This window comes from Rattus norvegicus, chromosome 3 (assembly GCF_021556685.1).
Source record: "Rattus norvegicus strain SHRSP/BbbUtx chromosome 3, alternate assembly SHRSP_T2T, whole genome shotgun sequence".
Lineage (NCBI taxonomy): Eukaryota > Metazoa > Chordata > Mammalia > Rodentia > Muridae > Rattus > Rattus norvegicus.
Genome location: NC_141536.1, coordinates 142,999,115 through 143,016,808, shown reverse-complemented (window position 1 = coordinate 143,016,808; position 17,694 = coordinate 142,999,115). Strand labels below are relative to the sequence as shown.

General features: G+C 46.3%; 1 protein-coding gene across 14 annotated transcripts in view; it reads right to left on the bottom strand.

Annotated features, from left to right (window-relative positions):
• Positions 1–5,718: 5,718 nt before the first annotated feature.
• Cbfa2t2 (CBFA2/RUNX1 partner transcriptional co-repressor 2) overlaps positions 5,719–17,694 on the bottom strand; it is a 105,724-nt gene continuing 93,748 nt past the window's right edge. For 3 of the 14 annotated variants that reach the window (XR_015682778.1, XR_015682776.1, XR_015682780.1), the window contains 4 exons: positions 16,129–16,197; positions 13,308–13,498; positions 8,660–9,999; positions 5,719–6,847 (listed from right to left, as the gene is read on the bottom strand). Coding sequence is in view for 9 of the 14 variants with exons in the window: in XM_087651076.1 (XP_087507202.1) it covers positions 9,703–9,999; positions 13,308–13,498; positions 16,129–16,197 (557 nt within the window). In the remaining 5 variants the exon portion in view is untranslated. 14 annotated transcript variants of the gene reach the window in all.

Sequence of the window (17,694 nt, the reverse complement as noted above, 5' to 3'; positions counted from 1 at the left end):
TTACAGGAGCTTCATTCTGGAAGCTTCAGTAAGGTTTTAAGCCAAGGCTGGTGGCCAGGGTCCGAGTGCTGCTTCATTCATTTCCCTGTGTCTGATTGCCAGATCCTTGCTGGGTGCTGGGGTATGGCCAGGAAAGCAGCTCTCCTGGCACGAATGCAAATGGCCTCTTCTGTAGTTCTCTCCAGTGGCCTCAAGAGAGGCCTGAATGCCTTGGGCCCAGGGGCCTAAATCCAGCAGGCTCCAGAATGAGCAGCCAGTATCTGATCCTGTTCCACATGGGCCCTGAGTCATCTTGGAGAGGTTTGTTACCCACACTGTGGTTTCAGTGTGTGTTCATGTTCGTGCGTGTGTACACACGTGCCAGAGGACAACTCAGGTATGGTTCCTCAGGTACTGGTTTAGATTTTTTGTTTTTGAGACAATGTCTCTTAATAACTTAGAGCTTGCTGAGGCTTTGCTGGCTGGATAATTAACAAACCCTGAGAACACAATCCTATCTTGGCTTTTAAAAGCTATGGGTTCTGGGGACTGAACTCAGGTCTTCTTAAAAGCTTTACTGACTGAGCTATCTCACCAGTCCCTTGCTTTATTCTTGAGACAAGATCTTACCATGTAGCCCAGGTGGGCCTTGAAGTTATTTTTCCTGCCTCCATATCTGGCCCCACTGATAGATATCTCAAAGATGCTTAAAACCCCAGCCAGCTCCTCTCAAGGGGTGTATCCTTAATTTGATGTCCCAGGATGTTTTCTGTTCAGCAAGAGTTAACATTAAAAAATTTTTTTCTTTGAGACAAGGTCCTCAGACAGGCCTTGAATTTGCTGAGATGTTCCTGCCTCTGCTTCCTAAGTGCTGGGACACAGGCCTCCAGGTTTGTTTTTAGGCAGGGTCTCACTGTGTAGCTTGAACTCAGAGATCCACCTGCCTCTGCTTCCTAAGTGTCAGAATTATTATTTTTACTTTATTCTTTTGAAGTACTGGGGGGTGAGTCCAGGGGCTCACAGGCTACACACATGCTGTGCTACTGAGCTACAGCCCCAGACTTGCCATTTTTAAAAAATGTATTATATATAAATACACTGTAGCGTAGCTGTCTTCAGACACCAGAAGAGGGCATCAGATCCCATTACAGATGGTTGTGAGCCACCACGTGGTTGCTGGGATTTGAACTCAGGACCTCTGGAAGAGCAGTCAGTGCTCTTAACCACTGAGCCATCTCTCCAGCTTAGACTTCCATTTTTTATCTTAATTTTGAGACAGTGTGAAACTTGGATGGTAATCCTGCCTCACTATATACCGCCATGTTTGACTTCTGTTTTAACTTTCAGTTATGTGACAGGATGTCTGTAAGTTTCCAATGCATGTCTTGAACTTTTTATTCCCCTGCCTCAGCCTCCTTACTTGCTAACTCAAGGCACCTGTAGTCTTGCTCCCTTGTGACAGCCCAGAACTGCTAGTTGGAAACAGGTCCATACTGCTGGAAGTCCTCTAGGAGAGAGTGACGTGGTTTGAGATTTCCATGCGTAAGCAGGATCTTTAGAGGAAGGAAAGGAGTTGGGGCAGGAGAGCTTCAGATCAGTGCAAAGGAACAGAATGAAGGAGTAATTGGAGGCCAGGCACCAGGCAGCTGCAGTGCTGCCCGGGAGTAACACAGGCCCCAGAAGTACAGGGGTCTGGAGTCGCAGCCATTCTCACCTGTGGGGAGGTACTGGGGGCACATTGTGTCTTTGATGTGATGTGTCCCCTCACAGCCCACCTCATCTCTATCTAGCGTCTGCACCATAACTCACAGCTCACGACTGTGGCAACAGCAGCAGCTTCGTCAGGCTGCACATGTCCCAGAAGGGGGCCCTCACAATGTTCATCCTATGGTCGCCACATCCCTAGTCAAGACCTTCAACGGCTTCTATTTCTCCTCCCCTGAAATCATTTTTTTGTCTGATATTTGAGGTCTTTCCCACTCCCAATCCATTCAGTCTGCTTTCCCTAAATCACACGTAGGCTGATGGGCCACCCCTACTCTCAGTTGCCCTTCCTCGGTCTTTCACTGATGTCTACTTTAAAGAAACACTGCCTCAGCCTTTCAGCAGCAGGGCAAAGGCTCGAACTTGAAATCATCATCTCCTACCACTCTTGCCCTCAGAGCCTGCTATGACTGGCTCTGGCAGTCCTCCCAACAGCTACTGGGAACATGCTCTGTAGTAGACACTAGGGATAATACAGTGTTAGCCAGCAGGCCATGACAGTCTGAGTGAGTCCTGGAGCCTCAACTGCCTACACCTGTGACTGCAGCATGGCTTGGGGTGAGGTCAAGTGCAGCAACCTAGACAGTGCCCATTGGTGACAGCCTTAGCTCCTTGCACACCAGCTCCTGTGGATGTAGCCGCTAAGATAAAAGAAGAGGACTGTAAAGTAGGGTCACCAAGTCATTTTTTGTTTTTCAAGACAGGTCTTCTCTGTGTAGCCCTAGCTGTCATGGAACACTCTATAGACCAGCTGGCCTCAAATTTAGAGATCCACCCACCTCTGCCTGAGTGATAGGATTAAAGGCAGCTGCCACCACTGCTCTGCAAGAAGTCATTCTTAACAGGGCCTAACTATGAAGCCCTGGCCTTTGCCTTCCAAGTGCCAGAAGAGTCATTCTTAAATAGATATTCCAGAGCAAGTCCTGCATGTTCCAGGCAGAGGGCTGAGGATTAATGAACCTTCAAGGAATCAGATTGGCTGGAAGAAAATACAAGAACAGCCATGCGGATAGCAGTTTCCTGGGACCTGCTGTGCAGAGTAGGCTGACCTCAATCCTGCTATGCCTCATGACTGCCATAGCTGGCTTAAAGTGGCATAAAGAATTTTTTATTAATGTGTAATGAGTGTGTATGCCATGTGTCAGGTACTGGATGAGGTCATCAGATCCCTTGGAAGAGCAAGTGTTCTTAACCATTCAGCCAGCTCTCTAGTCCCCAACATTTGATTCTTTAAAAAATGTGTGTGCATGCGCATGGGTGCTTGCTGGTACCCCTGGAAGCCAGAGGTGGTAGCTGGAGTTGTATTGTGAGCTCAGTGCTGGAAACCAAACTGAGGTCCTCTGCAAAAGCAGTGCTCTCAACCAGTGAGCTCTTTCTATACCTGAAACATGTGAGAAAGGTTTTTGTCCCTTTTTTGGTTATTCTGTGTTTATCTGTGTACCAGGACTGGCACCTGTGGAGTCCAGAAGAGGGCACTGGATTCTCTGGAATTATGGTTATAGACAGTTGTGAACCACCATATGGATGCTAGGAACCGAACCCAGGTCCTCTGGAAGAGCATCTCTCCAGTCCCTGGTTTGAGGCAGGATCTCATGTAGCTCAGGTTGGCCTCAAACTCACTATAATCTTGAACTCTCAAATCTTTCTGTTATCACTTCCAAGTGCTGGGATTAGAGGCTACCACACTCCATTCCCAGAATTTCCCTCTCTTTAATTAAAAGTAGACTTTCCCCTCTCACGTGAGATACTCTGATTACTTATCCTGATTATTTCCCCTTCCTCTACTCCCAGTTCCTTTCCAACTTCCAACCCCAACCCCCACCCCATCCCATCCAGATCCACTCCTTTTCTGCCTCTTGTTAGAAAAGCAAAGGCCTGTAAGGGACAATAATAACACATAAAGAGCTGGACAAAGCAAACCAACAGAAGGGAAAGAGCCCAAGAGAAGGCCCGAGAATCAGAGATCCGCTCATTCACGCACTTAGGAGTCCCACGAAACCTCTCAACTGGGAGCTACAATAACCGGCAGAGGACCCGGTGCAGACCTGCGCTTGCTGCCTGTCTGAGTTTGTGTGAGCTTTGAGCATGTTGATCTAGAGGGCCTGTGTCCTCCATACCCTCGGGCCTTTGGGCCCTTTCAGCCCCTTTTCCCACGGGGTTCCCTGGGCCGAGGGGAGGGGTTTGAGGGAGACTTCCTGTTTAGGGCTGCGTATTCCAGAGTGTTTCACTCTGCACGGTGTCTGGCTGTGGGTCTCTGTTCCTATCTGCTGCAGGAAGAAGCGGTTTTGATGATGGCTGAGCAAGGCACCGATCTAGGAGTATAGCCGAGTGTCATTAGTCTTTTTATAATATTTTTTGAGATAGGGTTTCTCTGTGTAGCATTGCCTGTCCTGAAACTCTGTAAACCAGGCTGGCCTTGAGCTCAGAGAGTAGCCTGCTACTGAGAGTAGGGGTGAAGGTTTATCTAGGCAACAGCTCAACTTCTCCCTGTTCAATGGAGTTATGTCAATGTGGTCTTCAGCAATGGGTCCTTCCCATCAGTTTGTGGAGAAGAAACTGTAGTCTTGGCAACAGCCGGAATTGTTTGGGAATTCCCATGGGACCCCTTTGGCCAACAGCTTAATTAGATGTAACACCAATACTGGGAGTTTCATTTGGTGGAGAGAGCCAGCTGGGGCTGTCTCCCCCATTATTTGATTTCCTTTAGATAACTTTCATATATGTATATATTTAAGCTCCTACTGTATTGTTTCTATACAACTCTTCAAATGGCTCTTAATTTAGCTCCTCTCCCGACTCCACTTGATGCTTCTGTTCCAGCCCCTTACCCAATCCATTCATAACTATGTATCCTATTTCCCTTCCCAATGATATCTGTCCCCAACCCTTTCCCTTACTGTATATCTAACTTCTGTGGTTCTTAGGATTGCAGCTTGGTTATTGACTAAAGCTAATCCCACATATACCACTTGGCTTTTATCACATTTCACCCTCACATCCTAGGGGTGGGCACTGCTACTCCCCCACATTACAGGAGACATATATGTAGTTACATGTTTTGTTCTGGTGCTGTGAAGTGAGGAGGGCACTGAAAGTGGGCATCCTTGGGTGGCAGCTCTTAGCTAAAGCAGGGATGGGGAAAAGATTCTACTTAGTCCTACAAAATGTCAAGGCCAAGCCTTGGGGTCTACGGGAGGTCAAAACAAGGTAGAGTCAAACAGAAAAAAGCTGAATCCTGAGGCGTTCTGGAACTTCCTACAACATGTACCCAGAAACCATCTGAACTCGGGATGGAGGTGGTCTCAGAAAAGGCTGAAATACAGAAAACAAAAGCAGCCAGAGGATCATGCCGGATAGGACTTAGCTCTCAGAAGCAGAAGCAGCAGGCCCCGTTTTGTCCTCCAGAGGGCACTTGATACTAGAAAATGAAGCTAAATGAAGCTTGGAAAGTACTGCCTCAAATTACACAACCTTAAGATCAGTGAAATTAAAATTTAATGCCACTTCAGAAAGGATATAAAAATCTCACAAGCCCAAGTATGTTAATATTGAAATTTTGTAAGGAAATAAGTTACTTGGAAAAACTACTCAATGTCCATTCTGTGGCTGAATGTTATTACTAAAAAATCACTCAATGGAGCAGAGTGCAAGGAACCAAGGCTATCTCTGTTATTGCTGTCACCTGGACAGAGAAGTTAGGGGCAACTAGCATCATGGAGGGGTCCAACTGCAAGCACTCCAGAACTTCTGTTAAAACCTATCTTCTTAGCAGTCTGCCTCCTTCCTATCCCTACCCCCATCCCATGATCTTTTGGCCATAGCAAGGATGCTTAGAGACCAGTTGCCGCTTCACTAAAGACTTGGGATGGGAAGGGAAGAGCGAGTGCCCACATGTGGAAGCCTGCAGCAGGCCTTGGCATTTGCACTCCACCACTATACTACCTTCCCCAGGCCTAGTCCAGCTTGAGTCAGAAAAGGAATATAGCATTTTTATTAACTACTTTAAGTAGAACAAACTAAATACATATTTAACAGTTTTGGTTCATTTATACAGTACATTAAATAAGTTATGCACAGAGTTAAGTAACAAAAGTTCCTATTGAGTCAAATGACAAAGCACAGAAAAACCAGACTCAAATGCATCCTGCCGGTGGCTTCACATTCATCTGCCGCCTCTGCAAACCATGCTTGCAGGATTGGCTTTTATTTACATTATTGGTTTTCTGTAGGGATGGAGCCGTTGTAGCCTCATCAGGAACTTGGAAAGCCACAGGAGTGGAATGAAGGCCTTATATCAAACAGCCCTTTAACCATTCGCTGGATTGTTACAGCTTCTTCCAGGCAACTCCAAGCCAGGGACTAGGCTGTCCCTGACTGCAGCTGCACATGCCCTTTTTGGCATAAGCACTGACAGTTTACACTGGGCAGCAGGAGGTCTGACAAGACGGGGTCTAAGCGGAAGTACCGCCTCTTGGGCTGTGGAAGGGAAGATGGTGAAATTATCACCCACCATCTCGGCTTCCTCCTGGCTCACACTTGCTCCATCATCTTTGGAAATGGGTGTCAACATGAGGCAGAAGCAGGCAGTCAGCATTTTGGCTTTAAAGGAATATATTTGAGTGGCCAGGCTCTGCTAAGCAGCTGCTGGATCAAGGATCTTCCACAGCTGGCCATCTGGCTCACAATGGCCAGCTCAGTTCCTTCTGGCTTTTCTCACATTTGGTTCAAACATGCCACCACCCAGTTCTCTGCAAACAGCTAACACTCATCAAAGTACACTGGCTTAGTCTCCTGAGCCAGGAGCCTGGAGACCTTGGTTCCAGTCCAGTTCTGAAGTAAGCCTCCAGGATGTGTCCTATTTGTAAAGGTTTATCCAACCCACAATCCTGTCTGCAGTTTCCAGAACGAAGGCCATCTGCTCATTCCTTATGCTCCAGGAGAACCACTAACACACACTTGCAGTTGTGTGGAGGCCTCACACACCTGCTGAGATCCAGAACCACTCAGAAAAAATGTCTTCACTATGAGGTGACAAGAATTCGTACACTTCCGCTCTGGAAGCTAAAGATGGTAAAGTTGACATCAAGATGTGAAGAAGCACTTCCTGGGGGTCAAATGGATAAAGGAGTCCACATTACAGAAGACTGACAGCCAATGCCTGGATAGACTCGGGGGGCAGACAGCTTGTTCCATGCAGATCCAAGCAACACATAACTTTGTACCTCAGGAACAGCCATTCAGCCTGTGCCCTCACCACCACCTACCTCCCTGCATGAGTCAATCTGAAGGAGCTGCAGGGACCCCTTCAGTGAGTCTTTTTGTGGGATAGGTCTAAAGTAACTCAGGCTGGTCTCAACTTGCTAAGCAGCTATGGATAATCTTAAACTTCTGGTCCTTCTGCTTCGACCTCCCACGTTTTAGGATCATAGGTATGCACCACCATGGCTGGGTTATGTCACACTGGGAATCAAATCCATGCTAGCCATGCTATCAAATAAGTCACACGCCAACCTAGCTTTGTCAAGTCTTCATTCGCTGGAGTGAGAAACAGTGCATGACTCCCAGTTTGGCTACTTTTGTTATCTAGTTTCTGTAATTTTATCCCTCACTTGGTATTGGATGGCCAAGCCCTGACCACTTTTGTTCCCCAAGTAGTTACTGCAGAGGCCAGCCTCCTGAGCAGCCTGAAACTTTGTGTTCACTCCCAGCTGTGTGGCAGAGGGTCATATAAGCGGACTAGAAATACAGTGGGGAGCCAGGATTCACTTCTAACTCCAGCTCCTCAGATGCTGCTCCTGCTCCTGCCTAGGGAGGAGTTAGAGAACTGCCAAAAGAACAACTTACATTGGAAAGCCAAGTCCTAAGCAGATGCCACTTGAGAGTGATGCTGACTGCGAAAGTGGCAAGCCTGGGACCTGAACCATGTAATGTAAATAAAGTACTGCCCAGGTCTGTAGACAAACCAGGCAGGACACAGAAGCCAGGTAGTCCCCAACAGCACTATAGAAATTTGGAATCTATCAGGCTAACCACATAGCTAAGCTGGATTTTGTATCCCAAACCTTTGCTATATAAACCAATCTCCAACCTGGTAAGTACTAGCACATTGGTCCTAGCTCTTGATTCCAACTATCTGGGCTAGTCCTGTGGCAAAAAGATTTTAACACTTAAAATGTGTTCATCCAATCTACTAATGACCTGTGGTACACCAGGAGACATTCTTAGATTCACAGAAGTCTGTGATCTTGACAGTTTTGTGTCTGAGTATGGACAAGTTTTGTGTCTGGTACTAACCCTACCTAGTAAAACAAAAGTTGTCCCCAGTGGCTGGGGTACTAGACTGATGGGATGGGACCAGTGAGGCCAGGCTGCACTAGGCTGTCTGGCAAGCAGTGGGTCTTGGGTACTCTATGCTAAAATAACATGATTTTAAAGGCCTAAGTTTCTAAGTCTGAAAACCCTTGTTCTATTAAGATAGGGGCTTGGTATCTTTAAATCAGCCTTAACTATGTGCAAGGACAATACATCCATACTTTTATAGGGCAAGGGCTAGTATTCAGACTTGGTCATTGTACAAATAGTGGCCACAGCTTGCAAAAGCAAAAAAATGACTCATCCCAATTGTCTGACAGAGCTTTAAAAGGATGCTGGAGTAGACTGAGTGGCCAAGGTAAGGTGTTGGCAACTAACAATGGCGAGGGAAAAGATGTGAGCAGTACTCGGCCTGATCAATGGGGTCCAGTAAAGACTAATGGATCTTGTCTCCAATTTCTATTTGGAGAATCAGGTAATTGGAAAAGTTCCTGAAGATGGGAAGAATAGCAGGTCAAGCTCTTCAAACAGTTCTCATTCTTCACAAACTCTGAGCTGTGAGGGACACTATCAAACACAGAAAAAGGATGCCAAGAACGTTTACCTGATAACGAACCCGTGAGGTGATGTCAAAACCAGGTGTGAATAATGCCATCAGGGTCAGGAGCACTGCTTAAACATGTGCCAAACAGAACCTATGTGCGAGTCACCAAGGATCCAGACATGCACAGTCCGAGAGAGAAAAGGACACAGAACAAGGTGACTGTTTTAAACAGTCAAGCAGTGGCAGAGGGTTTTGCATTTCCAAGGTGATCCACTGAACATTTTAGTGTGGCCAGCATGCTCAGAGAAAAGACTAACACAATGGTCTATCCTCTCTCAGACCAACCCATGCGGTGGAGATTATTAGCACAAGCAAAGAAACACTGGAGTTGGGAGTGGAGGGTGGGGGGTAGGGGGTGAGTGGGTTCCAAACTAACGAAGATGGCCAGGTTGGAAAATCTTGTCCAAAATGACCCATGATGCTTGGGAAGACTAATTTAATTTTTTTAATCATTACTAGAGATTTTACTGAAATAGTGACTTCTTTCTTCCATTTTTGAGCCTCTTAACAGCTCTGAGTGGCTCAGGAAGGAGTTCTGAGTACTTACTGCTTTTGTGCTACCCAAGTCTCTTTTAGGCCAATCCGTGTCACCTGAGGGTGGATATGGGGCTCAAAGAACTGTTTGAAGGCAGGGGAAGGAAGGGCCTCCTCCTAAGCCTGCTACCAGTCTTCAGGCCTCTACTATGGACACTGTGGGACACTGGTGCCTGCTGGGACACTACTGACAATCTGCTGATGCAGGGAGCCGGAGGGAGCTGGTGTATACACTGAGAAGGGGCTGGTTATGCCAGCTTTAGCTGGAAGAGAAACCTCAGGAAAGCCATGGAGGAGGCAGCTCAAGCTCCTTCCTGTGTGCACAGAATGATCCATTAGTTCTTCCAAGGACGTGTGGCAAACCCCGGGGAAGCTGTGGAACCTCTGATGCTTCCTGCCACTTCATTTCCTGCTGATGACCCAACAGAGCTACTTGTTCGCATTGCCAGCTCACTGCTGCAAGCATTCTGCCATGTGGAGGGGTCACCAGGGGAGGTGGAGTCTGTAGCTCAGAGCCCGTTGGCATCAATGGCTGTCACAGAGGCAGGTGTTGAGGACCGTGAGGTGGTAGCTGAGGTCTTGTCCAGGGCTGGGCTGGGCACACTGCAGTCAGCAGACCTGGCTGAGCCCCGCCCTCCAGGGAGCAGTGACCGGCTCTGGCTGTGGGGACTGTGGCCATGTAGACTCTGGCCACAGAGGCGGTGGTGCCGCTCCCAGTCCTTATGCTGGCAGAAGGAGCCACAGTAGCGAGCAATATTGCAGCCACTGCACGTCTCACTGGCTTTTCGGCCACAGTTCCAGCAGTTCTGCAAGACACAGGCATCGGTTAGTGGCTGCTGACTTCTTGAGGGGCAGGTTTGCCACTGTCACTTGTCATCTGCATGGTACAGCAAGGGCTGTGGAGCTACAGACCTGTGGGTGTCTCTGCTGATGACCTTTAACTCTTGATCCTCTTGCTTCTCCCTCCCAAATGCCAGGGTCACAGGCATGCGTCACCTGGGCTCAGGTCTTACAACTACCTTCTCAAGACCATGCGTCCACACATGAGCTTGAACAAACATTTTCTAGAGCTCCCAATGGAGGAACAGTCTTCAGCGTTTTTATTGACAATATTTGATCTTTTAACTAAGACTTTTAAAGGAATATAGGAAAACAGACTTTTCTCCAAAAAGTTACCTTCCAGGAACCAGGATGGATGAAGAAAGAGGGAGGCGGCTATGCTGCTGCCTCCTTTGTCCTCTGTGCTTATTTCCCTCACTGTTATGTCATAAAGCAGACGGGCGGACAAGAAACTACAGTCTGCTCTCAAGGGCCACTCAACCCTGGAGTCCCTAAAGTAGACTCTGGGCATTTTCTTACTACTTGTTACATTTATTAAGAGTGGGGTAAACGATCCTGAGGCTTAGCAGAAATGGCACCTACGAATAGTAATTCTATCACAGAATGTAAGACCCAAGACAGGTTTCCTGCAGGCTCAAGGAGCAGCCATGAAAGCAGCACAGTCATTAAAAATACAACTTACCCCCCTCCCAGCCCCCAATGGCTGGGAGAAAAGACAACATAAAAAGAATGCTAGCCCTGTGCAGCCTCAGTACTAATACTCGTGATACGTGATCTATACTCGAAGACTCCAAGGACCCACTGGTAAAAGCTTTTCTCTCCCTTGATGTTCTAGTATGGTAAAACTATCAACAATAAACAACTAGCCTTCTCATCCATAAGGACACAATGGCAGAGGCCCATCTCACAGCCTGGTCACAGGACTAGCTAGGGAAGAAAGACAGCCTTCCCTGTGAACTCAGGATATTTGATCAGTGAATAAAACATGCCAATTGGCTCCTTCCCAGCACTGTAAGATGGGGAAACTGAGGCATAGATGTGCTAAGGCTAGAATGCCATCAAAGTGCTGGCTATTCAAAGCTTAAGAACGAGTTCCTGAGGTTCAGATACTCCACATATGCATTTACTTCAAAGTACATCTCCTAACCCACGCTTCTTGAGAAATGTAACAACAGGGACAGTAAACCTTGTCAATACTGCCAGCATCAGTGGACACAATTAGAGAATACAGAGAATTATACTCCATTTACACATCTTCTGGCAAAATGGATTCCAGAGACTGGGCCACTGAAGAGCAACAACTCAGCAAAACAATGGCACCTGTGAGGAAGAAGCCAGGGGCTGCCCCACACAGGCTGCCTCTCCCTCCAGGTGTCTGCAAGGGTATCTGAGAACTAGGTCACAGCACAACATTTCCATCCTGGCTGCCATTATTTAGCCACGTCTTCATGGGGATGAAATGCAGAGTGGAGTAAGAGCCCCCAGTGACAGGCCTCATATGCAGGTATAACGCAGGTAGTGTCAAGAGCAGTTGGGTGAAGAAGTGGCACTACCCTGTGGTTCCAGCTAATTGGGAGGCTAAAATGGAAGTTAAATTTAACTTGGGACATCTTCAAAACAAGGGCTTAAGCTGGGCTTGGTGGTATGTGCCTACAATCCCTGCACTTGGAGACGGAGGCAGGCGAGCTGGGAGCTCAAGGTCGGCCTGGGCTACACAGTAAATTCAAGACCAGCCTACAAAACTATCTCAAGAACAACCCTTTGCTCCAAATAAAAAACGCAAATGTTTATTGTTCAGTCACGCTTCAAATTAGCATTCCCCAAAACTTGAGCTAGGTCAGTAGTGTTCTGTGGTTAGTGTACAAAGGTTATGAACCTTCTAAGGTCAGAACTGTAATTCTAGAATTTCCTTTAAGTAGAGGCTCTCAGGTGTGACATGGATCAGAATTACCTGTGGCTCGTCAATGGCCTCAGGTCCCAACTGGATCGTTGGGCAGCTTGGACTACAGGAGGAAGACTTTCCTCTTCATTGTCAATTGCTAGTTTATTGTGTTTGCTAGAAAAATGCCTTGTGGGAGAGGCAAGGTGACATGATACTCTTTGTCCCTCCATCTCAGGCAAGCAAGCCTGATCTAGGGTTTTGTTGCAGGTATAGAAGTTGCTGTAGGTTGCACAGTAAAGTCCTTATCAATTGAACAAACAGCACTGTAAACTCAGTTTATCTTCCTAAAGGATGCCAGGCTAACAGGACAAGGCAGATGAGTCTTCTGTACAGAAAACTGACTCTAGCGATGTAAAGTCAGTGTGCAGACACGAGCTTATCGTGAGATGGAGAAACTGCCAGTCACCCACATGATGAAATGTGAGAGAGAATCAGCATTTTTGGTCCAATGCAAACTCAACAAAAGCTTAGGCTGTATGTTCTTCCTTTTGAAATGCAAATTTGCCAGAATCCATGCTGGCATGCATGCAGAATCCATGCAGGCTACTTAGTTTGCTGCTTAAAAATACAACTCCTACAGTCTTACTCCCTGTGTTCTACACTTGGCCAGCCTAATTTACATAGCAAGTTCCAGATCAAGAGACCCTATCACAAATAACAACCACCTCCCCCACAACAACAACAACAAGAAAAAAAAAAATGGAAAATTTGTGTTGACTTCAAATGCACTAGTGCTAGGGCTCAATGCAGGCCCTGCAGGTGCAGCTCCTCTGGAGGCAGCTTTATCAACTCAGTGAGACCCTGACTCAAAACAAAAGAAGCCTGGGATGCAGTTAGGAAAGAGGCAACACACTTGCCAAATGTACCCAAGGCCCTAGTAGTGTGTGGGGGTCGGGGGAGAGGTAGATTGGTAGGGTCACATTGTTTCTGCCTTTACATCATTTTTTTTCCTTCTTTATAACTTACCTGTCCTCTCCTATGTGTATCAGGCTCATATGAACTCTAAATTGTCTCAGTCTCCCAAATGCTATAATTTTACACGTGTGTAACATGTCTGGTTCCAATTTTTCATTTTTGTTTTTATTGTATTGAAACATCCTGGGTCCTGGGTAAAGTATTGGGAGGTCTAAGTTTGTAAATTTAGAACCAACATCTATATAATGAGATTACTGTGAGGACAAGAAAGGAGTATACATATATAGCCAGGTATCCGCCTGCATGTGTGAGGTAAGCCTTTCTACCCAGCACCTCAGTGGCAAGCAGTAGGCTTGCTGCCCCTTCAGCCACCCAGCCCAGCCTATAGCCCAGCCTATAGCCCAGTGACCCTCTGACCTCTGTGGACTCTTCTTGCTCATTGATGACCAGGAAAGCATCTTCTGCCGCCTGCCTTTTGACATCCGCTATGGTTTGCTCCATTCGAGCTCTCTCAGTTGCAATCACTTCAAAGGCTTTTTGCTCTGCCTCAGCTACAGCCTTTTGTACCTCTGACATGGCCTGAATTTTCACCTTGTTCACAGCTTCTTCTGGAAGAAAGCAACAGTAAAATCAACTGGCAGAGAAATCTTTTCCCTTCCAACCCACAGCATTAGAGGGTGGGAATGGAAAGTGGGGGCAGCAACACACTCAGCTGGCCAGCCACAGTATTGCTAAGGGGAAAATAGTAAGACAAGATGTGCAGGGGTGAACATGAAGCCTACACTTACAGTATTCCTACAAGGGCTCACCCAGTAATGCAACTGCTAGGTATAAACACGAAGGTGGATGCTGTGTTAAACCTGGGAAGACATCAGTAAGTAGACACCATATTTCCTGTACGTGACCAAGTACTCTAATGGCTTAGATGCCTTATGTCAAATGAAAGACTAGAGTTTCAAGGACAAAGGTTTTCAACTTTACAAGAGCAAGAGGATCAAAAGGCGTTTTCCATATTTTACTTTCTAAAGGAAATGTGAAGTTCTAGAATTGCATACAATGAGAAAGAAAGCACCTGGAAAAGTAGGTGTGACTCAGTTGAGAGAGAGGTCTCTGGATTTGTAAACCAGGTACTTAGGACCTGAGCAGTCAGGGTAGTCTGGGTGGGGGTACAGGACAATGATACCTGTGTGCCATGAAATGGCACAGAGAGCAGGGAAGTGAGATGGCTGAAGTGCTTGGAGTATCCAGTGCAACCAACAATGGGGAACTTGGAGAAACAGGACTGCTTTGTCCAGATCCCTCCGTCCCTCCCTGATCCACCCTGCTTGGTTGAAGACACTCCAAATGACAAGGGCTTTAGCCAAAAGAGGATGGGAATATAAAATACCTCCTATAAGTCTGCAGGGAAACACAAGACCAAGGCCAAAACCAAAACCAAATCAAACCAAAATCATAGTTTGGATTGCTGTCTTACTAGAGGTTGTGTAAGGTCACAGGAACACTGGAGCAGAGTGAGAACTTAGACTTAGTTGGCTCAATGGCAAGTTGGGTATCTACCAGCTTACAAAGGAAGGTTCTCAAGCAGTCAGTCATTAGCTCTAAGGTTCTGTTTATCATATTCTTTTCCTTTTAGTATGAATTTACACTATTCTATCTCATTTTAATATCAACATAAAAATACATTTTCTCATTTTTAAGATTATTTCCAAAACTGTATTATATGGTAAGAAAAGCCCCATCGACTTAGTGAAACCACTTCTTAAGACCACCCCTCCCTGCTCCCCCCAAAAAAGGACTAGGATGTAGTTCAAAAGAAGACCTTCAAAGTATTCTTAAGAATGTACCTGCATGTACCCACTATGGTAACTGTGTGCACTTCTAGAGACCTATCACAATAAACATCTTTCAACCCTAGAATAGTCTTGAGTAAGCTAGAGCAAGAAAAGAAAAAGGAGCTGAAGAGACAGCTCGGTGGTTCACTGCTCTCGCAGAGGACCCAGGTTCGGTTCCTAGCACTCACATGAAGGCAGACAACTGCTTATAATCCCAGCCCAAGGGGTCTGTGGTGGTTTGAATTTGAATAGACCTCTATTTGGTCCCCAGTTGGTGGATTTGTGAAGGATTAGGAGGTGTGGCCTCGAGAGGCTGAGTCATTGGGGGTGGAGGTGGGCTCTGAGGATTCAAAACACTCTAGGTTCTCAGTGTTCTGGCTCATGCCCACCTGCCCTCCCTCGCTCTATCAGTCCCTCCCCCCCCCCCCACCCGAGGTAAGCCCTCAGCTGTTGCTGCAATTCTCTTTGTTCAGCCATCATGGACTCTAACCCTCTGAAGCCAAGTTAATGAAATCGTTCATATACATGCTGCCTTACCCCCACATTTTATCATAGCAATGGCAAAGTAACTAAGACAGGATCCCATACCCTCTCCGGCCTCTGCTGGCTCAGTATGCATGCAGTACACATAAACCGGTGCAGGCTCAAACACAGACACATTAGTTTAAAAACAAAGGAAAAGGAAGAGCAACGGTGTTAAAGAGCTGGATCAAGCTCAGAATCGAGACTATGGAGATCTATGGAAATGCTCAATGGATACAGGGTCTGCCATGTAAGTATAAGATGAGCTCTTGGATCTACAGAACCCACATAAAGCTGGATGTGGAAGTATGCATCTAACTATCCCAGGATTCCACAGGGAACCACAAAGTGGAAACAGAATTCATTATAAGCATCCTGGCCATCTAGCCGGTGTTACAAGCAGCAACCAAGAGCCAGGTCTAAAAAGGTAGAAATCAAGAGCTGACACTGCAGACACCCTCTGTTCTCTACACTGTGGTACCCAAACACAAGAAAATTTAAAAACAAAACAACAACCAGAGTGAAGCAAATGTGGCGGCAGGGGAGCACATTATGATCCTAGCCAGGAGAGCAGACAGAGAGAAATTCAACCTCTGTCAAATGAGGAAGAGCCAGGTACCGCGTGGTTCAGTGGAAGTCAATAGAAGGGTGTGAAAAGACCTGGGGGGAACCATCCCAAACTCCTGACCCGCCAAGGGTCAGGCATGCAGTTCAGCCCAGGAGATGTACAGTCAGCCAGAGGGTGAGCAGGAGAAGCCAACAATTCCATAAGGAGGATGTTATGGACAGCTGAAAAGCTGGTTATAAACTTCTCCCCAGTATACAGATTCCCAGCTTGCATTAACCAGTAAGTACAGTCAGTCTACCAACAGACAGACACCCACCAGTTTTCTTCCAAAACTCTACAGGCACGTATCCTGCTGCTGGCCTACTGGTGAATTCCCGCTGAGAATCTACACAAGAGAGAGAAAAGAGCAAGGTCAGAAGCTACTTTAATCAGTATTCAGAACCCAAGTACTCATAGACGCTAGGCGATACTCTAACAATCCCTAGCCCCAACACGAGATTTTAATTAAGACACAAGAAGTTTTAATCAAAGTTCTTTTACTGTCTAGATTCAAAGAAGTATGCTTGTTTGATGTAAAACATTCAGAACAAGAATTAAGCTTCAAATTATGAAACCATATACTGCATTTTTATCTAAGTATACATAAGCATGGTGAATATAACATATTCCATGGTGTAGGTATCAAACCCAGGCCCTTGGTTCATGATAAGTAAGCGCTCTACCAGTGGGCCGCATAAAACGTGGGCTATCACAGACATGAATTCAGTGTATCTTGGCTAGGGATCACACACACAGAGACACACACACAGACACACACACAAATGGTCACTCTTGTTACTTTTAGACAGAGTGTGCCTATGTTATTCAAGCTGTCCTTGAATTTTGCAGCTCAGGTAAGCCTTGAACTCATCCTCTGGATTCTGCCTCTTGAGTAGCTGGGATTACAGGGCAGTGCCAACAAGTTCAGACTGAGGTGTCGAAACAAACAAACAAAAAGCTGGGGAAATTTTCTTCAAGTATGAACTGGAAGCACTTCTATCTTTCTGAATTCTATGATCTTGGCTTTTTTTGGAGCTGGGGATAAAGTTTCAGTATGTCACAATTCAGGGGGCTTGAAACTAAAGATCCTCCTGCCTTAGCTTCCAAAGTGCTTTTTCATGACATTTGCATAGTATGATTACTTATAAAATAGCATGTTTTAATTCCTCATGAAGGAGGCAGAGACTGACAGGACAATTTGAGTTTGAAGGCAGCTTGTTCTATACAACTAGTTCCAGACTAGCCAGGGCTACACAGTGAGATCTGTATAAAAAACAAAACAAAAACAACACTTAAAAACATTGGTCTACATAGCAAGTTCTAGGCCAACCAGGGCTATACAGTGAGACCCTGTACACAAAAGAAGTGACAGATGGCTGAACTGCTTGCCATGCAAGCCTGTGAACTGTTAGATAATGGAGCCCAAATAAAAGAGAAGCAAAGAATCAACTCCTGCCAGAGTGAAGACGCCTGCCTTGGTGAGATTTCCTGAGGCTGAAGTTGTAAGCCATTCGGAGTCCTGCCCAGGATTCCACCCCCCACCCCCCAAGAGCAGTTAGTGTTCTCAATTTGGAGCCATCTCTTCTGTCTTTTCTTTTTTTCCTCTGTGTAGAACAGCACTGTCTTTGCCTCCTGGGTGCTGGGATTAAAGGCATGCACCTCCATGCCTGGAACTGAGTCATCTCTTTAGCTCCTACCCTACCAAGTTTCCCCTTCTTTCCCTCCCCTTCCTTTCAGATAGGGTCTCATGAAGCCCATGCTAACACCAAACTTCTGAAACTCTTGTCTCTGCCTATCAAATGCTGGAATCCCAGGTATGCACTAAGGCCAAATCCAGTTTATT